Below are 27,996 nucleotides of genomic sequence, written 5' to 3' on the forward strand. Positions count from 1 at the left end.
GAAATGTAACGTTGGGGTTTTTCAGGACGTGATATACTGGATTATTTCTTTGCCAGGAAAATGTTGTGCTAACTAAGCTAACTGGAAAGGAGCACAGTAAAGCAGTGGGTTAGCTCAACTTAGCATGTAGACTGGAAACATTGGGAAACAGCTAGCCAGGCTCTGTTCAATGATAAAAAAAAGAATACTCCAGCCAGTACCGCTAAAGCTAGCTAATTAAAATGCTAACATTTCATTAGTTCGATCTACCAGAAAACCAAGTTGGGGTTTTGCATGGAGTTAAATGCGGGATTATTTGTTGACAAGGCAAATGTTGTGCTAACCAAGCTAACTAGAAAGGAGCGCAGTAAAGCAGTGGGTTAGCTCAACTTAGCATTTAGACTGGAAACATTGGGAAACAGCTGGCCTTGCTCTGTTAAACAAAATCTTTGTTTTGATCCATACAAAGACCCAGACTGTAAAAATCTTTTCAGAGTGAGGATAATTTTGCGCAGTGCTAACATAAGCTAACTGGAAAGGAACTAAATCAGGGCCTTTCCCAAAATGCCTCTTCCTTTATAGTGTGTTACAAATGTGTATTTAACTGCAGAGAGACTTCCAGGCTGCAGCTATCAGAGGCTGTGCGAGGGAACAAAAAGGCATCTCAAAGATTTAACATCTATTGAACAGTTTAAACTTTTGTGCTGACACCTGATTCGACTTCAGCTCTGTTGTGTGTTTTCAAAAAGGATTCATTGTTCCTGTTTGTCTTTTGTTCCCTCATAGTCCTCGAAAGTCTTTGACACAATGCAGGTTCCCTCATTTCATTCATTCCTTCGTTCTACTATTCTTCTTTTGGAGTTTTAATGTGGTCGTAAATGTCATTTCTTCAGAGTATGTGTCTTATTAACAGTAGACTAATATGTTTTAAACTATATATAGCAGCAATAATAGGTCTTTTACCACATTAGATATAACTTTAACCTTGCATATTAGATTTGTTTGCAGAGCTTAAACTATTTACCTGTCGCGGGCTGTGTGTCAAACAAAGTGGATCCCTAAAAGTCGACCCTGTGAAGGAAAAAAAACACATTAAGAGTTAGAGGGGATGCCTTTCTACTTGAGAGAGATAAGGTTTTCCTCGCTGACAAAATGTAGTTGACTTTTAAATAAGTAATTAACACTCCTCCTCTCCTCTCTTTCCTTCAAGGACTTCATTAACTCTCAATTTGTGCTTTTGTTTCCCCTCCCTCTCTTCCTGTAGAGATATCGGTGAGCTGGCTGGGGAAAACACTCCAGCGCCCATGGTCTGTGCAAATGATAATTCTCCATGACATCCCGCTCAGCAGTGACTGCATCCTGTGGGCTAATGACACCGGCCCGAGCTGCAGAGGAACCACTTAATGATGACGGACACGGAGCACGGTGCAGCTTGGCCAATGAGGGAGAAGCTGTGGGTGCACCGTGGACGGCCTCGGACCGAGAGGCCCCAAACATGACGGGATCACATGCATGTTCACAAGGTGCGTTCACTGACTGTGCGTGGGTGGAGGGATCAGCTGACCAGCGGAGCGTGAACAAACAAGCAAAGGTTTTGGTACCTTCAGGAGGTAAAAACACAGGGAGGATTCTTCCTGTTTTTTTGGTCTTTTTGGCACCGATCCTTGTTAAAAAATATAATCTTCTCCTTTTTCCTTCTGGAGTCTTTCTTTCCATTATCCGGCTTCTCAGGCTTTTGTTTACTGCTTCTTATTGTTGGTAAAAAGGCATCAGCAGAGGTCTTTAAAAGGACCCAATCCACTGAGATTCAGTGGTGTCTAATTCAAGCGTTTTTTCATCTATCATTAAAAGCAGAAGGAATATAATTAGATTTATAACCGGGGCTTGAAATAAAGCCATAAAGTTTTTTGTGGCTGTTACTGAATTAACAATCTTGTCAGCTGATTTCAAGACCACTTAATTCGAAGACAGCAAAAAACTACTTTTGTACTACTGTAAAGTAAACAGCTCCTTGTAGCTCGTGTGCCAAATTTTGCAGTCAGGATTGTCAGTGACGACACTTCAACACCTGATCAGCATCATTTCATATGAAACGGACTCCTAAATCAGGCAACACACACTGTATTTTGCATATTTTAGTTATGATGTATCAGAGAAGCTCTGCTCTACTTTGGTGTTCAGAGGGAGACACAACAGACTCAAGTCAGCAAAAATAACACAATGGGTCATTGTAAATATGCAGCCTATGAAGTAACTGCAGAAATTCATGAGTAGGCAACTCAGGCCTTGCATTGGTGAGCAGTGTTCAGACAAATGAAAGCGGTGCATGGCAGGAAATGGCATGAGGTGAATATTTCATAGAGGATAAGGACTCAGATACAAGTTGTTACTGGGTAAATCAGAATCAGTGAGTTGAAGGTCTGAATTCAAGATTTCTAGCCAATTGCATTCACTCATTTGCATATAAATAATAGAAACTTAGGGTAATAGTGATGTCACTCCTTTTGTGGTACAGTTAGAATGTGTAGTTATCATTAAAAGGCCCGTAAAGGTGCATCTTACTGTAACCGCACCTTCAGCTGCGAGGTAATGACAACATCCTTTGACGCGAGTCAACATACGGACTCGGTTGCTGCAGTGCCTCCCTTCCGCTGATATCATTCACTTCTCGGTTTCTACAAGCCTCATTTCTCACACTGAGCCATCCTGCAACACTTTAATATTCACTCCTGGAGCCACGGCAGCGCACAAACGCAGCCATATTGCTGATCTAACTGCCTATTTACCTTATTTCCGCAATGGGAACGCTGTGTCGTGATGCCCATAAAATTTGGGGAAAAGAAACAATGGCAATCCGGCATCTTTTCATTTCTCACTGGTGTGAGAGGCAGAGCAGAGAACTGGCCTCTAACGGAGGAAAATCACGCAGGTTGCGTTTACAGCATCACCATCATCATCGCAGCAGCAGCAGCAGATGAGGAGGATAAGTGGTCCAGGGCGAATAAGGAGGATATTTCCTCTGTGATTCACAGCCGCACTCTCACCTTTGATGAATCCACGCGCGTGTCCGCCGACGTTACAGCTGTCCGAGCGATGAGGAACAGCTCGGACGATCCATCATCATATTTCAACCTCCTCTCCCGTTTCATCCGACTTCAGTCTTGGGAACTGCGGTTGTAGCCGCACACAGAAACGTACGAGCGCCCCGCACCGCGCGGCATCATCAGCGACCCAGCGGCAGAGGACGGGAGAGCAGAGCGCGAGCAGGCACGGAGATGCCATGCGCGAACACCTACTATAGTTTACGCATGTGCGCACGCACGCTGGTTAAAGGCGCACTACTACTATTGCTGCCTTTTCTCTGAATTATGATCCTCTTGAAAGAGAAGATAAGGAACAAGAAAACAAAGAAAATGCATTTTAAAGGGCCATTCAGCAAATTTTAGTAACTCTTTCATACATTGTACTTGCTTACAAGAGACAGGTATAAAAGTGAATGAACCTTAATCACAGCAGCAGAGGCAGAGATATCCTGACTTTATGAGTCAATCTACAAAAACAATGGATACTATATTTCCCATAATGCAATATGCATGCAACTGTGATTGAGCTTTTCCCCGTCTGTGTCCTTATTTCAACTTTTCTTGCAGGGATATTCGACAATGTTACTTAAAATAGAAAAACACAACTGTACCAGATAATGTTATAACCCTAGATGTTATATTATCAACTCAAAGTAATAATGTTTTGTCAGTCTGTTAGCTAATTCGACATGGTGGGCGAACCTAAATACTATGCCCATGAGAGTTAGCCTCCGTTGACATGGAGAAGAAATCAGGCAAAAGTGATAGCGGAGAATCAACCCAAGAAGTGCTTCTAAAATGAGTCACAAAACCCTCAGTCAGATGTGTGGCACAGCTGCTAGGCTAGGTGGCTGGTTCCAGCATGGATTCATTTGGCTTATAATTAAACATAATGTATGATTTAGTAGCCAACACTTAACTTTTGTACATAAGATGAATGTCCGTAAACTTTTGATTACGACACGATAGTTGATTCAGAACATCCTTGTTGCTTAAATCCCCCTACACTGATCAAAAGGTTGTTATTGGCCCAATCTGAAACAGGTTGCAGACACATGAAGGAGCAGATTTGTCTGGTTCCTAACCTTGTGCCAAAAGCCCACGTCTTTCAAATTAATTTCTCCAGTTTGTTGCTCAGGCTTCTGCATTAAACTTCCAAGATTTTCTCAACTTTATAAATCCCTCCCTAGAGCCAGAGTAGACATAATAAAAGTGCTTAGCGCCTGTACATCAAGTGGCCCTGCACCTGTCTGTGTGAGATAAGCACCAGTAAACACACACACAAAATGCTTTTCTTTTCATTATTTATTCATAATAGTCTATAACTTTTGATAAAATACACTTTGTTTACAAGTGCTGATTACTATATTACATTCACCCGGAGTTTAAATGGAGACGAAATGACACAGACATATTAAACAAATCCACCTAGTGATGAACGTGACATTTTTAAAAAGGGTGGTGATCGCCCATGACACTTTCCCCCTCTAGATGAATCGCTCCACTGAATGCACACGCAACAGGTAACTTCAAAAAACAGAGGGGACTGCTGCATGTTTCAGTCATTATTAACAAAGATTTCAGCTGCCTTTGGGTTGATTGAATGTTTTTGTTAATTATTTTTTTTGCAGTGCAGTCCAGTCCCCAAGTCTATACGAGTAAATATTCAAACACATTCAACCAAATAAGACCTAAATATTTACTGGTGGATAAATAAAGTGTGTATTACCAGAATCAGATAATGGTGCACCCGTCTAAGTGAATGACTAAAGTTGTGATTCTAGCGCTATGATCTTAAAACCAACTTTCCACGAGATAAAACCTGCACTTAATAACAAATACATTTAAAAATGGACTTTAATCCACTGACCAAAAACGGTGCTTTAGAAAAATGTCTTTTAGTTTTCATTAGGTAATGACACAAACGTAGACAGCTTAAAAAGAATACACATATTAGACAACATCCCTATGAAAATATAGACCAATGGATCCATTGAAAAACCTGGGCCGTACAGAATATTGAAACCTGGGCAATTTGATTTATAAAAAGTTATTCTCTGCACGCTGGTGTCCAGTCTAAACAAACTTATAGGAAAAAACGGACAGCCAATATATTCTCATAGTAAATACCCTGTTGATTTTCAAAAAACAATTAGCAAATAGATTTTTTTTTATATTAAAATATATTAATTAAAATATATTACTTTGATTAACTAGTCAGACATTAAAAACAAGTTCTGATTATTTAGTTTTCTTTAAGGTGACTTTGGCATGTTACCTTGGAATTAGTTGCTATAAAACAGGCCTACTTTGTGCCCTCAGGAGATTTCAAAATAAAGTTGATGCGTCTTAACTTGCAATCAGCACGAACACATGGAAAACGGGCAGAGGTAACTCTTCACATTGACCTTTCTTTGCACGGAAATATGAATGGTAAATTAAGCTTTAATCTGTGTTATCATCATTGTAATGGACTTAAAATATGCTGGATCATCCCAGCACATGACACATAGTCATTATTTATACATTAAATAATCATGATACAGTATTATTTTGAGTTAGCTCTCACACATCTTAAGAAAAAGGCCATTTTTAAGTGAGGAGTTACACCCGCCTGTTAATCCGTGTCATATTGTACCTCCAAATCATTCTGTAAAACTGAAGCATGCCATGCTCAATCATTCCATGATAAAGCATTTAGCGTTGTAGCATAAATTACTGTTCTTCTCTGTGTTCTTTCCACAGTCAAAAAAAGAAGTATGTGTTAAACAGCTGGATATGCTCAAGCAAGGTGTGCAGCACAAATAAAATACATTTCTACATCTAGGCATATGCCGCAAAAGAGCAAATATTTACAGTGAAAGAACAAAATGTATCTTCATTTTCTCCCCTTTGCCTTGAGTGTTTTTGTGTGTTTGCCACTGCTGATCAATCTGTACAGACATTAAAGTGAGGAAAGCCAAATTAATTGAAATAATATCTACAAACTGGCTTTAAGGGGAGAAAATGTAGGGTCGCACAATAGGAAGTGACTGTAGACCTTCACCTCGAGCAGACAAGATCTCAATTTGCCAAAGGAGCACATTTTATATATTAATGATTCTTCTTTTTCCCTATCTTTGAATGTAAGTGCTGTACACATTCACTACCATATATCCTGGTAGTTTTCAAGTGCCTCGCCCTGTAACTGTTCATAACAAAAAAAACATGTGCAATCCAAAGTTGAAGAAGAATCATTCAAAATTCCTTTTATATTATCTTTCTTAAATGTACTTTCTAGTTCTTAAATCTGAGTGTGTTAAGTTATAAATGTACAGTTTTTATATAAAATAGATACTGTAAGTTGCACTTCCCTGCCATGCGTGCATAAATGCCAAATAGGAGGTACTCTACAACCAATGATTATCATTTACGCCCTTATTTGCCTCTAACCATAACTGATTAGGTCCATAATAAAAAGTGTCAGTCTAAAACACGAAAACAGTCGTTATGTTCTACAAAAATAGCAACATTCATTTTCCCCTCCTTTTTTAAAAACTACACATATATATATATTTTAAAAAATATATCACACTAATCCTAGTCGAGTGCAAACATTGCCAGATTTTGTATTTGTCACACATCTGACAGACTATCTGATTTGATTGAAAACTGACATTTCTACCAAAAACGATTGCACGAAACAACTTTTAAAAGATGTTGGTGAAACAAAAGACCCTCCAGTGTAAATCCTTGTCTTTCCAACTGCGACCGCATACTGTAGCATAGCTACTGTGCTCCACTGCAGCGTTTTTGTATTGATTCTGAACGGCCTGCTTCGTGCACGTCTTCAATACAAATCAAACCACGATATCTTCTAGTTATTAATCATTTCGTATCATCGTACAACTAAACACGACACGCACAGTTTTGAGGGCCCGATGCAGTCATCGTGGCAGAAGGCTCCGCACCCCTTGCACATGATCATCGCCTTCAGTCGGCAGTAGCATTTAGACTGCATGTCATCCATGTTGGAGCCCTCAATGAACGACTGATCAGGTGAGGGCTCGCCCTGGTTGCCATGGTCTAAAGAGTGGCCAGCAGGGATGGTGGTGACAGTCACTGAGAAAGACATGACGCTCCCGTGGACGCCTCCACTGTCGGCCTCCGATGAGGCTGCAGAAGCTGCAGTGCTGTGGTTCAAAGTGTGAGGTACAGACATGCTGATAGTGCCGCCGTAGCACGAAGCTGCCACGGGTTCCTGATTATCGAGCGTTCTCTGGGTTTGAAAGGCAGATTGCCGCTGGTGCGTGGGGTCCACTTGGGTAAGATATGGCTCGGAGTTTCCTTGATTACTATTGCAGAGTTCGAGATGCCTTCGGTGAGGCTGGAAAAAAGCGCTGGTGTCTTTGGATGTCGCCCTGGTGCTGCTGTTTTCTGCACCAGCTGCACTGTCCTCTGATCCAGGCTCAGTCTTAACATTGGAGAAATGCTGAACGCTCCCTGCTTCATCATACTTGCTTATTGAGAATCCCTGCTGCTCTGTTTTGACCCCACAAACAGGAGGGAAAACTTTCCTGGCTGGTTCTTCATCCTTAGCCGCCTCCTCTCCTTCTGTGCTTTCCCTTTTTAAACCGGACGCGGACATGTTTGGTATGGCAGACTGCTGCAGTCTCCTGCTCTCTGGTCCTCGGCCGTACGTGGACACGTTGAGCAGGTAATGTCCTGTCATCGCGGGCCTGGGCGTCCTCTTACGACTGAGAAACCCTACTAAAATCCTGGACTGGTCCTGACTCTCTTCTGCATGCACCAGATGATGGGCTCTGTACTGAGGTTGCTGAGGCCCCATAGCACCATAAGGCTGGCTCTGCTGGCCTTTGCTCTGCATGAAAGCCTGCAGGATCTGCTCCTGAGTCTCTTTATCAGGAAGTTCCCTCTGATGTCTCGTGTATTCAGAGAAAACTCCTGCTCGTCCTGCTGTACTGAACTGGTGGGACATCTGCCTGTCAGTCCTGTGTTCAGCAGAGTGCGATGTCTTCACCTTGGTACTGGGGGGTAAGTTTGACATCTTCACTTCTACCTTGGAGAGCGGTTTTGGGAGGATCTGCTCCAGCGGAACCTCTTTGCCCTGCAGGAGCTGAGTGACCAGCGGGTTGTTAGCAGGGATACAGGAGCTGGTCCTGATCATTGATCCAGCTGGTGATGTGTTCTCCTGTCCCTTCAGGGTGTGCACAGCTGAAGGAATGGGTTGTGTTGGTGTGTTTGAACTCTTTTGGATGCCTGCGCTGACACAACCTGCAGACTGACCTTTGTGTTTTTCGTCAGTGTTGCTTGAGAAACACGTTTGAGACGTGTTTGGGTTTAGCTGGCCGAGAAAGTCCAGTGTGCGAAAAGGAGGTGTAGTGGTCAGGCTGCTGTTACTGCTGCTGTCAGAGGATGATAACCTGGTTGTTGCCTGGGGGGACGTTGGACTGGGGCTTGGCGACGGGTGCTCGCCCCTGCCTCCCCCTGGCCCTGGGCCTGGCACCGCGCCTTTTGATGCTGCTGACACTGCTGCAGCCGCTGCTCGCTGCGCTCGGGCAAGCTGAGCTTTGGCTTTGATGTCAGCCAAAGTGCGAGCACCTGTACGGCCCGGGCTGCTGAGCGGGGCTGGGAGGGGAGTCCTGGGTGAGACTTGGCTCGGTGACACGGGAATGGGAAGAATTCTTGACACTGGGATCTGCAAGGTGAAAAAAAGATTAATTATATTTGAATGCATGTATAAATGAATAAATGAAAAACATCCATAATACAGAGCCCCCTTTTAAGTCTACAAGCGGTGAGTGTTTGCTTCTGAAAGACAGATAGATCAGAGGATATTTCCTACCTTGAGTGGAGGAACCCTCTGATTTGTTGAAGTTGGTGTCGCTGGGCTCGATATGGACGATGCTGGAGGAGATACGGAAGACACTGACGACACTGAGGACACGGAGGACATACGGGGCCTTTTCTCTGGTGTCACTTCTACCCCCATCTCACTGAGAGACTTTCTTTTAAGTGGCTCTGAGGGGCCGCTGGGCTCAGAGATGACCTCTCCGCTCTCCTCAGCAGGCTTAACCACAGCCACCGGCTGATCTTCTCTTAGCTCTGAACTAGCCTTCAGTGGACTGCTCTTCTTCACAGGCGACTGAAGTTCAGTTTTCTCCTCCTTTACTTCCTCTTTAAGCTTCTTGTCAGGCAGAGTACCCACGACTGCATGTTCAGCCTGTCTCTCAACTTCTTTTGTTGCCACTACAGGCGCAGACTGTGCTGCTGTGTTTAACCTTCTCTCTTCAGCGTACTGTGAGCGCCGTGTCTTCATGGGCTCTAAGGTAGTGACTGGTTCTTTTTTAGCAGGTTGTACCTTCAGAGGCTCCTGTGCTGGCTTCAGGTTTTTCGCAGCAGTAACAGCAGCAGGATCAGTCTGGCTGCTGTCCCTGGTGCCCTTGGACTCCTCTTGTGTCTGAGCAGCAGGTCTTGTCTGATGACGGGGGGACTGGGGCCTGGTAGACGACTGATTCAGATCAGCCTTTGTCAGCTCTTTGGATTCCTCACAGCTGAGCCCAGAACTGTACAGAGAGAGAAGAGGGAGGTAGAAGGACAAAGAAATGTAGTAAATTAAGTGCTGTCTTGCTTATAAAGAGCAGAGACATGAATAAAACAATGAGCTTTAAAAGGTTTAAAGGGCCAGTCTGCCGATTTTCAACCTTAGTCATGCTATTATGGGGAGCTAATGCCATTATGGGAGGAAAAATTGCAATTCCGCTCTGTGCCTTTGGAGGACGGTATCCGCTCCTCCAATGGGCCCTGGAAAACCAGGCCAGGGAGCTCGCTAAACTACACGTCCTCAATCTCGGACGCCGCCTCCGATGTCATGTCTTGTTCAAAATCGTCAGGTTTGAAATGTAGACTGTAGACCTGAAGATTTTTTAGACGATCCACCGGTATATTCTCATCGTATTTTGGATTCTGTACCGCTCTGAGCCATTGCCTGCAGCGATCAATGTCCTTGACTGGAAAACGGGAGTATTTCACTCCAGCGTCTCTCTTTGGCCCGTTCCTTTCACAGGTTGGGGCGCAATGCATGCTGGGTGTTGTAGGAATGTAGAATGGGCAAAACCAGGAGCTGTTTGTACAACTTTCTCCACAGCTATGGCGCCAATTTCAAATATTATTGTTTCTATTGATTGCAGAGAAGAGACAGTGGCTTTTTCCAGGGGCAAACTGCATGTATGACCAAACTGTATGACTAAAAACATACAACAAAAGAATGTTTAAGTTGCTAATATTCTTTTATAAACACAGAAAAAAAACTTCTGTATATCTTTGATTTACTTTTTTTAGTTGCTCAGATTTGCCTAAATTTGAGCTAATTTTGTCTCCCTGCATGATAAGAGTATGAAGGTCAAAACTTAAAAATTCACTATATTCATATTATTATGTGCAATATAATATCGATAAGCTCGGTGCTTAGATTATATTTGAAATCTCATAAAACTCATGCTTTCAAACAACACTGTTTCATATCAATACATTTCTTAAATTTCATATGAAATCTTTTTAATGGCGTCAAGAAAAAACGATTCCTTGCGGAAAGTGAGACTGCTGTCCGACTGTTTGTAGGTCCAATAGGTTTAGGGCTTTTTTTTGGCCTTTTGCCAAAAAAGAGAGAGTGGGGATGATCTGCAAAGGGCCAAGGGTCAGAGGGCAGTGCCTCTGTACATGGGGCGCATGCTTTAACCGCTGAGCTAAACCATCACCCTCCCCCAGGTTAAGGGCTTTTGATGTGAAAGGAACTGTTTTCTGCCGTTTGGAAAATATAAAAGAAAAATTCCGTCACACTTCTCCAAAGCTGGATCGGATTACTGAATCATTCAATATTCAAAATCTCCGAGCATAAAAGAGAACCTACTTTTCACCATAATAGTTTTCAAAGAAGGCCTCCTTCCAGAGCTCAACTTTCTTTTCCTTCTCGATTTCTTGCCGCATTCGAAGCTGCAGCTCAGGAGTGAATTCCCCTGCAGAGGACAAAGTTACATAAGAGAGAGAGAAAAAAAAAGAAAGGTTGCATTACACTTGACTCTTTATATTCAAACCTAACCTTGGTGACATAATTCTAACTTTGAGAGTGAGTGTTGGAAAAGAGTTGCACTGACCCTCAGCCAGTCTCTCCTTCCACGACTGTGCTGCTGATGTGAAGAACTCATTGTTTAAGGCAGAACTGGTGACCTTCAGAAGGCCGTCCATGCAGGCCTGGGGAGAGGAGGCGCAATGTTTGACTTACATCATCACCAACACTTCATCAGTGCATGGACATATGTTTTCTATACATGATGTGCAGTTAAAAACGAAGAATCAATGAATGAATGGAGGCTCTACAGAGGTAAGGGATCTGTAAAAGGTCTACGTTGTTAAAATAATTCACAGCTTTTCAATGAGGTTGATACATAATTATATAAATGGCAAGAGGAACTTGCAATAGGAAGCAATAATATCACACAGAGCTAGATAATTCAACTGAAACATAAAAAAGTATATAAAATCTTGTAGCCACCTGCCGGTCGACTTCGGGCAGAAGTTTGAGCAGCCTTTGCTGACAGTCTGGGGGCAGGACCGAGAACGTGTGCTTGTTGATGATCGCCCGCAGGTTGGTGTTAACCAAAATGGAGTCTGGTGTTTCAACATCTATTTTACACTTGGTACGTCTCAGCTGCCCTGCAACACAAAACAGGAAACAGATGTAAGGCGCGGACTGATCCAGCAGTGCATAAAGAGGTCGATCTCGCAACTGACATTTTGAGGACTTTACTCTCATATGTGTTATGTAATTTGTTTTGTTCGGCTAATGACACTTGTTCGATGAAGGAAAGTTGTTACAGCATTTTTTTTACTGTCAACAAACCCTATAAAAAGAAAAAACAACTTTGCATTTGGCCAACTTCTTCACTCAGAAAAACAGCCCCAAACAAATGTATTCCTCCTGAAGATTAATCAGACTATTAATTACACATTAATACAGTATTTTTACACAATACAGTTCAGCTACATCATTTCCTAAAACAGCTTGGCATCGCAGTCATTGATAAAAGTGTATCAAACATTTTTGGGGCATGTGCGTGTATTTTTGACAATCAAGCTAGGATTTCTGCATTCATTGTGATGAAAGAACAGGTCATGCAGAGCACTTGTGTGGTTTGTATGAGTTTGTAGACACAATAGAGGTCTATGGCAAAGAAGAATACGCCACACAGCTTTCACAACACCTGATAGTAAGATAAAAACATTGTTGTTTTTTGTCTTTTAATGGGATTTGTTTACAGTCAGACAGAAAGAGAGCATCGCGAGGCCTTACTCTAAGATTTCCAAACCCTTTCGATTACATTTAAATAGGTGTGTGAGTTACCTGCGCTGAGGCGGCCTGACCTCTGGGACACCTTCCTCGGAACGACAGGGTGGCTTAAGTCTGTTTGTACAGAGTGGAAGGAAAAGCTTTGAGAAAACACAGACCATGGATGCGACTGTTTCCACACTTATGCTGACAATTATATGAGTCATGCTTAGACGCTGATAACACAATGTTTTTTGTTGTCTAGTTATAAACCTGTAAGATCAGGAGAATCCCTAAAACAGCCAAAATATCAGTCATTTATCTTGGAAACAGTTTTTGGGAGTGAAATACCGGTCGAATTCACACCTTATTTCTGTGAGCTATGACTACATCCATTGTGCAACTCTTTCTTTCATTTATAATAGCAGCCACCTACCTGTCTTTGTAGTAATGTTGTCTGCCATATCTTTGATGGTTTTCAGAAGCAGTCTGGGACTGGAGCTGGTTGGCATTCCTCCCTGTCTGCGCTGGTTTCTCTGTTGCTGCTGCTTCAAGGCCTGGAAATGAGCAAAAAAACACAATGAAGGAACAAATAGCCAGCAGCATGAGAAAAAAACAAAAGTGTTAAAGTGCATTTCACTGCTACTACTCCCCCAGGGCCACTTGCCTGGTTAAATAACAGCTAAATAACAGTGCGGCAATGAAGCTCAGGTTGCGTAACAGAAGCATAAATCATCTCTGTGTTGTAAGTCTGTCATGAAGTCTGATCACCTTACAAACACAATGTCAACAGGTTAAAGAAGCAATGCAACTGAGTGTCTTCCTTTGGTTTCAACTGATTTGAAATGAAGGGAAATCACAAAAGAAAAACACACATCAGGTCTCTCCAGTCCAGAGCTCATATTTCAGCCAAATTTCCATCTTATAGTGTTTCCTTCGCCCAATAAATGAATACAAATTGGTCTTTCAGAGCTGAAAAATCCACACCAGCACAGATGGAGTGAATTAGAATCTGTGCAATCAAATGAAATCTAATTAAATGGAACACAACAGGCAGCAAGCAGCCAATAGGAAAATGTGGAGCGGGTGGATTATGAGAACATTAATTCTGTAGAACCAGCTATAGGCATTTTTCCCCAACGCCTCGTTGTTTTAAAATAATCAGCACAAGCTGTTGAACAGACAGACAGTGTATGGATGGATAATTGGTGCCTGCTACGACACAAACGTGGGTTATGTTGATGTTTACTGACATCATGTCGGCTGGAAAGGTTCGACAAATGAAGTGAAATCTGCAGAGAAAGTATTCTGAGATTACGAACTGCCCCATTTACCCCATGTGCTCGACAGGATGTCATATCTATCGACAAGGAAATGTGTACACAGTGTGTGTAGTTTTTTTACTGTTATTTTTCTTACTTTCATTATTTACATTGTCATATTTTTTCTATCCTTTTACTGCCACCTGTACTTTTTGTCTAATTTTCTTACTTGAGTACTTTATTTAATTTGCCTGTTTTGTGAGCTGCTGTAACAAGTAGATTTCCCCTTTGGGGAATCAATAACGCTTATCTTATCTTATCTTATTTGTTCTATTTGTTTGTCCTATTTGTGGTCTATCACACTCACACACCCCCGGTATCATTGTGGTTGCCATTGCTAGTTTTTTTGTTTTGTTTGTTTGTTTCCCGAATAATATACGTCATTGATCCTAAACCGGGAAATTGTGGCGTTACAGCAGCAGGTTATCAAAGCGAATACAGTCCAGGAGAAAATAAATACACAGTAAAAATAACCCTAACACTAGAAAAAGGAATATAGACATCCAGGATTTCTAACAGTAGTAATGAACAATAACCACAACTTTATTCATCTAAAATATAGACTAACATATATCTAACGATAAACATATTTGAAAAGTAAACCTACTCAAGTAAATCTAAAATATAAAACTAACATTTATCTTGAATGTAAACAAACATTACAGGGAGGTAGCGGTGTTCCATATGTACCATACAGTCTTCACAGTTGTTAATGTGCAAATACAGTGATTCAAGGTGTTAACGTGCTATTACTGCTGCAACAGGCTGCCACCTAGCACGGCGCCGGGAAATATATTTTACAATATATTATTTAATAAATAAATATAAAAATTAAAATTTTCTCCTTTTGGTTTGCTGCTTGTTCTGCTGTAATTTCATATGCAAACCTTGTTTATCTTTATGTTTAGAGTGCTGCCATTGTAATGTACACATTACAAAAAATCTAATACAGATTTCAGTAAATAAAAAAATAAGTCACTTTACATTCAACAGATTCAAACATCCTTTCTTTGTAGAAGGAATGTCAACACGTCAGACCTTTTCAACTCAGAAAGACAAAAATATTCACTCATGGTTTTAGCATTAGCAACAAAGACTATTGTAATTTCCCTTTTAGCGGATTAACTAAAAAGTCTGTATTTTTAAAAGCAATAAAAAACGTTTTAATCTGTCTCATAATTTAGAGTAATGTAATAGCCTGAGACCGATTTCTATACCTGGTATTTAATATATGTTGTTTTACTTCATACAGAATTTTATTCATTGATTTATTTTTTTAGTGTTCAAAATTTTTAAATCTGTTAAAATTGTATCTGATTTATTAATTTTAGTTTTTATTTTCCACCTGCATTGTTTTAATTCTTTGCTAGGTAAAACACTTTGGGCTGAATGTTTGTACGAAGGTGCTATATGAATAGAGTTGAGTTGAGATTGACCTTAGTTGTTGAAGGACAGTTGATACAGATTCTGATCAATATTTTTTAAGGTTTTAGAGTAGTAGAGTAGAGTTTCCTTTAAAATCTAACAATGCAAGATAAAGGACATAAAAACATAACCAGTGTGTTACAGAGCTGAATATATATATAGGTGTGTGTGTGTTTGAGTATTAGGGTGTGGCAGGAACTTGTAATCTGAGGCTTCTGTTCATATAGTGGAAACAGTTTTCACTCCACAAAGTAGCTGTTAATAATGCAATAATCGGTAAATAAATAGAGTATACTCGATACCTGTTTCAAAGCTTTCTTGCTGTGTTTCTGCGAGGGAGAGATGAGTTTGCTGGTGGGGACAGAAGGCGACGAGCATCGAGGCTGCGGAGAGGACGGCTGTGACTGCAGCTTGGAGGGAACTATGAAACACAAAAGCACGACACAGATGTTAGAGAAAGACACTTCCTGAGGGTGGTGTACAGACTTTATCACATCATGCTTTTGTTTTCATGAAACTGAAACCAATACACCGCACAAAAGAAGCAGTTTGCATTACCCTGCAAAAATATCGTATTACTCAGAAAAGGCTGAACAGCTCAATAAGAAGATAGTTGAAAAACGACCTCTCCGTTCAACATTTCTGACTACATATCCTTTTCTACACACGGAGCAGATTCCTTTGTTTCTGATGCAATTCAGCTTTTTCATTTGCAGTTGTTTGCATTGATTAATTAAAGAATAAAACAATATTTAGTCCTCCTGCTGTGTTGGTAACCAGATTATTTGCTTCTAACTTGTGCATAATGAGGAAGTGGTCACGGGTCGCACTGAGAAAATTCAGTTTCCTGTTTTAACAGTCACTTAAAATATTCAAGTGGCACCGAGAAACAAGAGTCAGCGAGAGCACAGCCGAAGGAAAACAAAATAATTGGCACTTGAAGGGAAAGCTCTTTCACCAAAGTTGCCCTGCAATCAGGCACAATCAGGTGTGACTCACAATAAAATAATGACTTCACCCCACAGACACAAAAGAGCGTATAACTGCAATGATGATGCAAGTCTCGTGTGCAGCCTGCAGATTCTATGCTGAGAATTAGCAGAAGAAATGATAAAAGATAAAAACCCACCTTTTGCTATCATCATGTTTGCTGCTCAATGTATCCCAGGAATTACTTTGCAATGAGACAATGTAATTTGCGCCACTTTCTCTTAGCTTGTCTCTCCTGCTGCTGCTTCAGCTGGCTTCCTGTGTTTCTGCATCGACTTTTAAAACGGCTGAGAAGGGGCGTTAACTCTCAAAGTTGTTACAGAGCTAAGTAAAGAACCAGCGAAAATCAGCCAATGAACAGATCTACAGTCCGGGGTATCTCTCTTCAACTGATTCTACCTTGTTGAGTAAGAAGTAAGAAACTCTTTGGTCCACCACTTTTAGCTAATATGAAATAGTGATATTTTTTAATTCCTTGCATCGTTTTTATTATAAACTATTGAATTAACATCTTAACATCTACATTGGATATCCATGTAATCAAGCCACTATAAATAATTATTGAAAGACCCCTACAAAAAATTCCCTTCCCACTTAAGGTGTGCAGAGATGTACAAGCTGTTAAAAATGATCCATTGTTTTGTTCACAGTACCTCTTCGCATCCACCTTCCCCTCCTGCCCTCCTGCGTGATGGCACTGCTGCTGTTTTCTGTGCTTTGGGAGTCGGAAAGATTGTCGCTGCTCTCCTCAGAGCCGTCCTCTGACAGCTCCTTCGCCACATCTGAGGTGTCCTTCTACATACAAAATAGAGTACAAAGCGTATATCACCTTTATGTTATGAACACTGAAAAAGAGAAGCTAAGTGAACATTCAAACATCTTAAGGTGTACACTACACACTCACATCATATAAAAGCATTCGTCATATGCAGAGCATAAACACATTAATCTTCTTGCCAACAAACATTTCTGTCACTACAGTAGACTGACAAATGGTTGCAAGCATCCCCATCATGGTTCTGAAATATCTTGTATTTGTTCATGAACTAACCTTTAATGTGTAGACCCCCATTCTGCCAGGAACTTTGTAGAAGATCCCCTCCTCCCCCCGAGAGTTTGTGTGCAGCATTGCATTCAGACATGCCAGCGGCGAGGTTCCACTGGATCACGAGAGAAAAGCACAGATTACACATTTGTTTCCCAATAAATCAGACAGCTGGGAGAAAGGAGCAAGAAGGGTTAAAGCTGGTCTGGTATCTGGGGAGAAAACTGCAATCATGCAACTGGAGGTCACCAGAGGACGTGGGTGAGTTGACATCAGGGAAATTTACAGAAAGTTTTATACAGAATCAGTTGCATAAAACTGGTTCAAAACTAACCTAGCAATCCTAAGATTAAACTTATTTGACATAGCTATGTCTGTTGCATAAAAATCTGTTCTAGTAAAGTCACAATATTGCATCAGCAGTCACACCAGGGAGGAAAGGAGAGGTACAAAGTGAAGCAACAATTTATTTAAGTCAACCTACATTTGTGTAGTTTTACAATGAAATACTCTGCAAACTACTTAAAGGACATTAAGCAAAATGTTTACCACTAATATGCATTGAGAAAAATGCTACATTTGCTTTTCATTTAGAAAGTAGCACTAGTTAGGCTTACAAAAATGATTGGCTAAAATGTGCCAGTTAATTAAACTCGTTCATTTTTCACCCACGCTTAATTTTTCAGTTGATGTCACATAGCTGTGTTTGACACATGTATAACATAGCCATCGATGTAGATGCTCTTATTTTGTTAGAACGTCGAGTATTGTACTGTTCTGATATACAGAATAATGTTTTTATGCAACAGGTGGCTACGGCAAGAAACACTGTATCTTTATGCAACAGAACCGAGGACATGTTATTGTTAATAACATGCAACAAAGTAGCATTGCAGTGAGTTTGTTAAGATAAAAAGGGTGGGGGCTAACTTTTTCTTACCTTCTGGATGAGAACAGTGACAATGAAACAAAAAGAAATGAAAGAAATTATTAATTGACTAAAATAACAGTTACTATGTGAACAAGAAAAAGGAAAGTACGAGATGTGAGAAATAAATAACAGAGTGAGAACGCTGCGGTTCTCTCTCTCTCTTTTATGAAAAGGTCTCCTTTCTGAAGGACATAGTAAAGCCACAATATTTACCTTATTTCCTTAAGCCTTTCTCTTTGGATCACCTGCAGGATCTCTTTATGGCTCATAGGCGTGTTAGGGTACTTCTCCAAAACCTACAATGAAAAACATCATTATCAAAAGAATTCATGATACTGTTGCAAAGCGGAGTTACTCAAGTGAGAGTGGTTATAAAACATGAAGTGTTCTCAAGGCTACAGCCTGAGATTTCACATACTGGAACTTGTTTCCACAAAGCCTCAATTCCCTTGACTGTGTCAGCCCACGGTATGTTGCTCAGAATAATCAAGATCACAAACCTTTTACAAACATTGTTGCTTTTGCCCAATTTTACATGTACTCTCATGCTAATAGTAACTAACAGGTGGTAAACTCATTATTAAGGTACCTACTTAGTTATGATTTCCCACATGGCTGTCATTCTAGGAAACACTGCCTATATTGTAAGATAAACAATGCTGCTTTCATTTACTGTAATGAAACATTAGCTAACAACAGCAAATATTAACAAATATATATTACTGTACAGTAACACATACACTTTCATTCTATCATAATACATTTTAGTGAGGAGTGTTCGTTCATCCCTTCATAGGCCTTTTTACAGCCGTTAGTTATTGCAATGTATTATCTAAGGCTACTTTCTCAGAGCAACACACTAGTTGCTGTAAATAACTCAATAGAGCTTATGTATCACTGGACAGTAGATGTCAACAGAAGCTATGGGCTTTTTTCACAGCGGACATTTTGACTTCTAACAAGAGGAAAAGCACAGGTGTTAATAATAACTTTAACAATGATTCTGTTGTATTCAGGTGTCTGAGAAAGCCATGACAGGCAGTCAGCATGCACACAAGCAGGACCATGAAATTGAAGTAGCTTAATGCAATACATCCGTCATTAATGCTACTATAAACACCTACGCTTTTCATACTGTGATATGCTCAAAAGTCTAATGTAAAAAAGGCATATAACGTGACGTTTGGATTTTGAAGTAGTTGTCGCAAGTGTTGATATTGTAGAGTCATTAGCATGCTAGGCTAGACAGCCAGCTACAATGTTAGCAACATTTATTACTGTACTCTGGCTTCTCTTAAAACGTTGGCATGCAATAAATGAACTTGGCGGTCTACTAGTGTGTTAAGTTATGCAGGGAAATGCGTTTTATGCCGACTTAACAGGTTTTATTATGTTTTATTTGTTATTGATTTCAAACTTGTTTACGAACTCAGTGGCGTTAGCAGGGACTAGAATGCTAACCAGGCTAGCGCGCAGCACTGGCGTGATTACTTCATAGTTACTTTATTCGACTTTAAATCGTGACTGACATGTCACACATACTGTCTGGACATAACACACAGAAAGGTTTTTGAAAGATGCTTGGGTGCACACAGCTGACATTCATTTCGCTGCGTTTGTGTTCAATGTTGACAGTAAAGCGAAGCTAAGCGGCTAATGACAGCAGTCCTCTGAATGTGTAACCGTCAACACAGGCCTCGCGCGGTGTACGCAACATTTCGTCTTCAGCAGCAGGTCATGAACTCATAAACACAGTTGTACAAGTGGGAGCGTTCAAGGAAAACAACCACAACAAACGGCTGATAAAAACACCTAGAGTACCGTTTTAGCGGCTTCCGCCCACGTCCTCCCCTTCTTTTTCTTCTGTCTCTCCCTCATTGTTGGTGTCTTGCTGCAGGGTAGTGTTGAATTTGTCTGCCTCAGTTGAAATGTTGCTTTAGTTACCGCGTAAGATCCACTCCGTCTGCCATGTTGGACTTACTGTAAAGCGTCACGTGATTCCGAAGGGAAACGTCATCTTACTGTACATAGCTGTCATTTCAAAGTCTTCAAGTTTCCCACATATTTATGAAGCTGTCAACTGCAATTATGTGCATGATCAGACGAAGACCGCAACATAACCACAGCCAAAGGGAAAAATAAAGTAGGCAGTTCAAATTCATTTTACTCAGTTTATTTTCATGTGTAAGCAAATGGACTTTGCACGATTTCACAACTATGAAAAATAAGGCAGCTAATCAAGAGAGCATTGCAGGCTTTCTTCACATTTTTGGCTGACATTACATTAGCTTTGAAATTAAAGCAACAGTTCATCAAGCATACAGGCTAAACCAGAGTGGCCCTTTGAAGTGGTTGAGGCCCATAATTCGTCAACATCACCCTCCACTGTTTTGGCAAAGACTGAATGCAATTTACAGACGTTTTATCTTTTAGAAAATAGGCAATAAAGTGTTGCTGTTAAAATGAAATAAAACTATGAACTATAAAGATCCTCCAAATAATTTATAGTATGTCAAACCTGGTTTAAGAAGATTACATTTTTGCTGTGCTATTCTTTGAGACCGACATAAGCCACAAGAAACTACATGGTTTTTAGGCAACAGTGAGCAAAAATGATGTTTGTTCTTCAAGTTAAGTTGAATACATGCTTATTTAATTTATTCTGTCAAATAAATAAATAAGTAAAAGCAATTAAATTATTTTTAAATCAAGGCATAAGACTTCCCCTCATGTGTCCCCTCAGATGCCCCTTAGCTAGTCTGGAGTCCTTCCTGCCACGTTGACCTAAAGTTAGCAATTGTACACTTATGTTGGCACATATATTAGGGGCTTGTCTGAACTGGACTTTCTGTTGGTAAATAGGCAGCAGAGGACGGTCTTTGTCTCTGAGATCCTGATGACAGAGTGGTGGATGATGAGGATGATGTAACGGATGCAGCTTGTGGTGCTAGGTACCTGTTTACCATAAAAAAAAAGATTATTATTAAAGATGCAACACATTTAATTTTAACTGCAATTGTAGAAAAATAGAAATATATAATTTAGTATTTCATCAAGTGCTGAAACTTGATACGTTTCAAAGCGTATATCAGTGGATTTACATCTAAAAAAAATGCTTATTTGGGGAAACAGATGAACAGATTAGGAAATTGTGTTTAGTAGTAAAAGATTAATAAACATGCAAATACATTTTTATAGTACTTTACTTTTTAAAATGACTTTCTATATGATGACGAAGTTGACAAACTGCTTGCCCCACGGTTAAAAAGACAGTGCCATTTAACTAGTACAAGCTTATCTATTACAGACCCTAAAGGAGATGGCATGATTGATAAGTCAATACAGTTTTTCACATACTGCAATGTTCAGTCTTATTATGAGAGAATTCTCATACAAAATGGAACCTAAAGCACAAACTATTTAAGACTTCTGACTTCTCTCACCAGGATTGTGATCTCCTGACCCGAGACGGTGCAGCGCTCCGCTCTCCAGTGGGAACAGTTACCAGGAGATCCCACATCAGCCTGGGAGAAAAGGCTCTCTCCAGGTGAGCGCCATGTAGGTTCAAGGCGAACATGGTTGGTGGTGACATATCTAACTCCAAGAGCATTATATTCTCAGCCTGGAAGAAAATATGCAAATACAATTATAGTTATAATAGCAAATTGTTTTTTCAAAAGTGATCATATGTTATTTTCATTTTTCAATGAGTCTTCCTATCCATTGATTCAGGTACTTAATAAATTCCCTTTTGAAAGCTTGAAAGCTTTTATTGTGAAACATCTGCAGGAAATGTCTTAAGCAGTATCTTAAAAATAATGCGCTGCAATATGAACTTGATCTGGATTACAAACAGAGCAACAGGGTGTGCACTAAAGTAATGTTGCACTGCTGGAAATAATGCTGTTAAAATGAAGATTATGCTCAGTTTTCTAATAGTTATTAAGTTACTACTATGTGTAAAGCAATATGGTTCAGACAGAATCCCTCACTATCATCTTAAATCCAGCTTTCACTTGAGTGCTGGCTGTTATTTGAGACCGTACAGTATTTCAACGTGATACTAAATGGATAGTTCACTTGTGCAAGATGCTACTGTTTAAACTGTGAATGGTTTCCATGGCTACATCCATCTTCACATCCCTAAGCAAAGAAGAAAGCTGTGAAAATGCAAATTAGGGGTGCATAACACCAATATTTCATATCTCTTCCTGCTGTCCTTTTGCCAGCTGTCCCGGCTGATGTCCGTGCAGCACTGACCTTGTATCTGACTGGGGCCCCAGTTGCAGTGGCGACAGCCACCTGTGCATAGTGGCTGATCGGCCTCTTGTATCCCACAGCTGAGAGAGGCCGCCTCTTGACCTGAGTGGGAGCACTGGGATAAAGAAATAAGGATTTAGATTCAGTTTAAGCAGTTAAGACATTTAAGTGCTCCATAGAGACACCAGACAAATCTTTCCTGTTATCTCCCTTGTGCCATCTTCCATTCAGCTTTCCAATGTGAAGACTAATACCGAGGGGGTCTGGTTCTGCTTTCTTTATCTTTATGTAAGATATCTGTTTCTTGGACTGGCAGATTGCATGTAAGTTTAGATCGCTTCAAGGTCTGTCTCTGGCCATAAAAATTCTGACTTTGGCGACTCCTAGTGGTTTTAAGAAACAGACTCTGGGACTGTTATACAAGTTATACAAAAAAAAAGGCCATTATAAGAATATGAAGGATGCTATAATTAAAATTACACAGACGTGGACATTGTTATATGGTTAGGATTTTTAGTGAAGCAGGTTATTTAAGTTTTTGTTTTGCCATCTCCACTTTCCTTCAGCCTGGTTACTAATTTCCCTGAATGTTGACAGAGAAGGAAAGTGCAGGGGAATTCAGGTGTCATATATGGAGGTCAAAAGGAGCAATAAAGCAGTAACAGAGTTAAAGGTATTCCATTTTTTATGACTCAACATTTGAACATTTTACTTAAAGACACAGCATCTAGTTTCGGCATCTAGGAGTCTCGCAATCAAAACAATAACAAAACACTAGTTTGATTACGTCATGAAGCAGCTTGGGATCATGGGAGTTGTTGTCTCCATTATTAGGCAACCACTAGAGATGGTAGATAAGCTATCTCATGTGACCTTGACAGAAATCATGTTCATGAATGATATAAAGTATTAAAGCTTTAGTAACCTTTATTTAAGTCAGGTAACCTAAGCCAACGTAGTGTTTACTTGCTAACTTACAATTAAATGAGTCGACTATGAATACAGCGAGTGTAGTGTAACGTTACAGGTTGAATTCAATTGATGATTAGCATATTGTGGTTATCTGGAGTCAAATCATACTAAAAGTAACTCTATGAGTGTGTTCAACGTTGTTGTAATGATTTGAAGTTACAGTATGCATTAGCTTGTTAGCTGCTATTAGCCACTTGTCCCATGGCAATGTTTAATTGTGCTCCATAATGAGTGAGCAGCGCAAACAACAGTGAACAGCAACTCACCGACTTCCCTCCTAACTCTGTCGTATCTCTGCTGCTACAGTGATGGTTTCTGCAAACTTTGATTCAGTGCCGATTTCCAGTTTGTTTTTTAGCACAGTTCTACATGTCCTGCACCACTTACAGCTGCTTGCACCAGCAAATAATTTCACTGACCTTTCTGACGGAAGGACTGGTTGGAGTCTCCACTGATCCTCCTCACTGTCAAAGTGCAGCCTGTGCATGATCTTGTTCTTTTCCTCAGGAGGTATAAAATTCTCAATCAAGAGATATCTGCAATATGGAAGACAAGTTTGTTAGCTAAGCTTACAGGAAGCAAATTATTAGAAGAGAATTAAATCAAATTGTTAATTACTTTACAGTTTACAATACAAATATATTTTTGAGGAATATCTACAGTATAAAAAACTGTTTTGTAACTGCTTTTCGAATAAAACACCAACACGCATAAATAAGTTATCCAAAAGTACAGTGCCAGCACAAAGCTGTGTCGTCCCTCTGCCCATTAAACAAACTGCTTATCGAGCAACAGAAAGCCTTTGTTTCCAAAGGGAGATACAGTTTACTTTCTAATTAAATTGTCTGCATCCAGGTTTAAATGATTAAAACCCTTTTGTAGCAAGCTGCAACCTCTCAATAATGATACAATTACTTGTCATCCGCAAACACTAGTACATGCATATATTTCACCGTATGTGTACGTTCACTGACGTGGCTACTCACTTGTACTTGAGTTCTCTGGTGAGTTCAGTCTGTGTCTGCTCGAGCTCCTGTCTGGTTGTGACGTGTTCATTAATGACATCTTTCATGTCTGACCTCACCTGCTGTAGTTTGGCATATAACTGGGCAGAACATGAACAGGTTAATTATTGTTCGAACTAAAGCTGTACTGGACGAGGTATTCACAAAGAAAAAAACTAGGAAAGAAAATAAATGTAAGTGTTTGAACAGAAATTTAATTATTCCCGAATACCAGGAAGGAACCTGAACTCAACACTGTTACATCTCCTTGAAACGTCTCTCTTGAAACAAAGTCCATCACAAATAAGATTGACTGATTAAATTATGCTCGATTGCTGTTGTGATAATGTCATTGGGACACATCCGCGATGAGTCATCTTACCCTCTTCAGCTTCTTTGTCTTCAGTTCCACCTCCTGCTGCAGGGAGGAGAAAGTCTCCCTCATCTCTACCGTCTCCTCGTCCTGCAGCATCATCTGCTGCTGGATCTCTCTCTCTCCTCGTATCTGCAGATCAGACACAACATACAGCTCAGATCGCAATCAGCAAATCGTAAAAAATGAAGGTCATTTTCATAAACATGTTCTTACTTAGAGCAGCTATGAGGAACTGTCATTTTTACAGCCTCTGTGGACACGCCTAGTCTCTTTGCGGATGCTTTTCTGCACGTGTTTGTAGCATTCACTAAAGAAAAAGCTCCTCTTGCTTCCTTATAGCTGGCTAACTGACAACCAAACAAAGGCTGCTTAGATCTACATGCTGTAAAATGTTTCGTCAGAAGCAGACCCAGGGGTAGTGGTAACAGGCTTTTAAAATTGAATGAGTTGTCCAGCTTCCAGCTAATGGCCTTGTCTACATTTGTAGTTCATATCGAGGCATCAGCATTTAACTGAGCCTGTTTAAAACACCACATAGTCGGTTTAAAGTAAACCACAATTATACTTCTATTACAAATGGAATGGAAAACTGTTTAACTAATAAGTGACAAGATAAAGTGACAGTTACGGGGTAAAGTGACTTGGTATGCAGGATGAGATACGACAGTATGGTATGAGGTCTGAGGTATACGATGTGGTAATATCAGGTGCAGTATAAAAGTGGCAAATAAATACAGTGCTGTATATTACAGTATGTATATGTATATACTGTAGTAGTAAAAAATGCTATTATATAGTATAATGTAATATAATATAATATACAGTATGGTATGGTAATAAAAACTTAATGTATATTATGAACATATACATATAGAATACTAGAATATAATATACAATACTATATAACAGTGACTAGTAATAATAATATAAAATAGTGCAGTATAATATAGAGGTAAATACAGTACAGTATATGAAGCTATAACAGTATATGGCAGGTATAGTAGCACAAAAGTAGAGCTGCTTTCAGCTGCTGATACTGCTGAAAATGAGGTAATGCACCAGTCTGATACCATAAGCAATTAGCATCCCAAAAAATTAAATGTTTAGAGGTAAATTATAGTGTAACGGCAACAATGTGGTGCTAACAGAGATTATAATGTTAGTCAAAACTAAATGTCAGCAACCACTACTTTTTTATAGCACTATTATCAGAGGGTTACTCTGTACCAGCCACAACTTAAGTCTACATATCAGGAAGGGAAAATGGTATCAGAACATCTCTATAGAAAAAGTAATGTTGGGAAATCCATCACTGAGCTTTACATTAGTCATCATGGTGTTACATACCTGCTCTGCTATTTCCTGCCTCTTCAGCTCCAGCATTTTCTGCTGTTCGTTGGTGTGATCGATTATCGTCTTCCCTCCGACTAACAGTTTGCTCTCCATAGCCTGTGAACAAAGACATACAATAAATTATTTATGCAAATTTCTTTTGTTCCAGCAGCGTCTCATTTCTCAGACACTGTCGGTACCTTATATTTCTCTATGATCTTCTCCAAAGCGTCCTGATCCCACTGCATGTCCTCGATGCTCTTCCTGTTCTCATTCAGGTGCTTTAACTTCTCGTTGCCCCCCTGGCAGGTCAGAACCTTTGGGATGTCGCTCCCCTCTTTCCTGCGATAAATCACCTCTGGTTCGTCCTCCATGGCCTTCCACACATCCCTCTCTTTTAGCATCTCCTCCTCCACACCTGCCAGGCTCTTACTCAGTCTTTTGCTGTTCCTCTTCATCCTCCTCCTCTCCTTTGCCAGCATGCCTCGCTCCTCCAGCTGCGCTTTCAGGCGTGCGATCTCCTCCTGGAACTCCCTCAGCAGGGCGTCTTTAGGATCCTCATTGATCCGAGGTTTGTTCTTGATGTTCTTGGCTCTGCTGGCGTACCTTAAGGTGGCCAGGGATTCGTCAAAGTTCTTGTGCGATGGACCGACTGTTGCAATCATGACTGTCTTTGCGTTGCCGCCCAGTGAGTCCTGGAGCAGGCGGGTCAGTTTGGAGTCTCTGTACGGGACGTGGGTGCTCTTCCCGTCCACCAGAGCTGAGATTACATTCCCAAGTGCAGAAAGGGACAGATTGATCTTAGCTGCTTCCTTCAGGCGCTTCCCTTTGGCTCCGGTCTTGCTCTGACGCTCGCTTCCAGCCAGGTCAACCATGTTCAGCTTCCCAACCCGGATGTGGTCCTCACCATCTGCACCCACTTCACTGCACTCCACGGTTATCACAAAGATCGCATGAGACCGAGAGCTGCGTTCGTTCATGTTGGTGAACCCCACAGATCTGGACTGGTTGCCTAAATTCATGACATGTTCGATCTCAGTGGCGTTCTTCGTCACAACAGAAGACAGACCTTTCACATAAACCCCAAAGTCAGAATTCTCCTTCAGCTCCAGTTTCTTGTTGTTGTCTTTGCACAGCAGATCTCTGATTTCCTCCTGGTAGATCTCCAGGTAGGATGACCTCACCAGGTATTTCTGATTCTGAGTCCGGGATATTTGTGTGAAAATGTGCTGGAATGAGTTCGGTATCACACCCCTCATGTCTGGGTCGTTTGAAACCCCCTGCATGGTGTGCGTTTTACCTGTCCCCGTCTGTCCATAGGCGAATATAGTCCCGTTGAAGCCCTGGAGCACGGACTCCACGAGAGGTCTTACAGCATCGTCATAAATGTCGCCTTGTTTTGACTCCCAGCCGTACACAGAATCAAACGTGAATACTTTCATTGGCTCATCAGGTGGTGCCCTCGGTTTCCGGATGGTGATCTGGCCCAGTTTATCATCAATTTCCAAGATGTTTTCACACACCGATGCCTCCTCTTTTCTGCTCAATGGCCGGCAGCGGACCACCACCTTCACCGCCTCGCAGTGTTTGCTTTTAGACATTTTTGTCAAAGGTAAAACAGCATCCTCACTACGTTAAAAAGCCATTTTTCTCGGGCGGGGTCCCCAGTTTTTCCTCCTCCGCGCAGGTGCAGCTCCAGCCTCAATTTCGTTCAGTAAAAGCAGAGAAGACACACCTCATATGAGCCGCTTTCGTCATGCCCATGTACGCAGCCTCTCCTCCGCCCTGAGCATCTATCATAAGGAGGCGATGTCACGAGATATTTAAAGGATGCTGCTGAGAAAAAACACCCATCCAGCCGGCCCCCGGCCCAGCCCACACAGCCTCCCCTCAGTACACACCCTGCTCCGCTGCGGACAATGGAAATCAATCATGTGACCTGCGCGACGAAT

The 27,996-nt window shown here is 40.9% G+C and overlaps 3 protein-coding genes across 6 annotated transcripts in view; all 3 read right to left on the reverse strand.

The window, feature by feature from the left end:
* Window positions 1-3,137, reverse strand: part of dtnbb (dystrobrevin, beta b) — a 40,770-nt gene extending 37,633 nt beyond the window's left edge. For all 3 annotated transcript variants that reach the window (XM_069661239.1, XM_069661242.1, XM_069661240.1), the window contains exons 1-2: window positions 3,024-3,137; window positions 1,004-1,050 (exon numbers count right to left, since the gene is read on the reverse strand). The gene's annotated coding sequence lies outside the window, so the exon portion shown is untranslated. The remainder of the gene's footprint in view (window positions 1-1,003; window positions 1,051-3,023) is intronic.
* Window positions 3,138-4,359: 1,222 nt separating this feature from the next.
* Window positions 4,360-20,082, reverse strand: asxl2 (ASXL transcriptional regulator 2). 2 transcript variants are annotated; one of them, XM_069662331.1, is made up of 12 exons: window positions 19,922-20,082; window positions 18,314-18,396; window positions 17,176-17,284; window positions 16,778-16,919; window positions 15,437-15,555; window positions 12,824-12,944; window positions 12,463-12,522; window positions 11,614-11,774; window positions 11,216-11,312; window positions 10,972-11,077; window positions 8,908-9,628; window positions 4,360-8,760 (listed from the first exon to the last, which is right to left on the reverse strand). In XM_069662331.1, the coding sequence occupies exons 1-12, from the start codon at window positions 19,976-19,978 to the stop codon at window positions 6,940-6,942; spliced, it is 3,597 nt and encodes a 1,198-aa protein (XP_069518432.1). In that variant the 5' UTR covers window positions 19,979-20,082; the 3' UTR covers window positions 4,360-6,939. The 2 variants fall into 2 exon arrangements, with proteins under 2 accessions (XP_069518432.1, XP_069518433.1); XM_069662332.1 differs by lacking the exons at window positions 16,778-16,919; window positions 17,176-17,284; window positions 18,314-18,396; window positions 19,922-20,082 and adding an exon at window positions 16,264-16,345.
* A 190-nt stretch (window positions 20,083-20,272) lies between these two features.
* Window positions 20,273-27,913, reverse strand: kif3cb (kinesin family member 3Cb). Its single transcript, XM_069662345.1, has 8 exons — window positions 26,245-27,913; window positions 26,060-26,161; window positions 24,719-24,841; window positions 24,319-24,437; window positions 23,752-23,868; window positions 22,361-22,475; window positions 21,544-21,722; window positions 20,273-21,055 (listed from the first exon to the last, which is right to left on the reverse strand). Exons 1-8 carry the CDS (start codon window positions 27,643-27,645, stop codon window positions 20,923-20,925), a joined length of 2,289 nt encoding a protein of 762 aa, XP_069518446.1. The 5' UTR covers window positions 27,646-27,913; the 3' UTR covers window positions 20,273-20,922.
* Window positions 27,914-27,996: the final 83 nt, after the last annotated feature.

The sequence above is a fragment of the Semicossyphus pulcher genome, unplaced genomic scaffold, assembly GCF_022749685.1.
Source record: "Semicossyphus pulcher isolate SPU_LCO1_2020_fin unplaced genomic scaffold, fSemPul1.0.p SCAF_14, whole genome shotgun sequence".
Classification (NCBI taxonomy): Eukaryota; Metazoa; Chordata; class Actinopteri; order Labriformes; family Labridae; genus Semicossyphus; species Semicossyphus pulcher.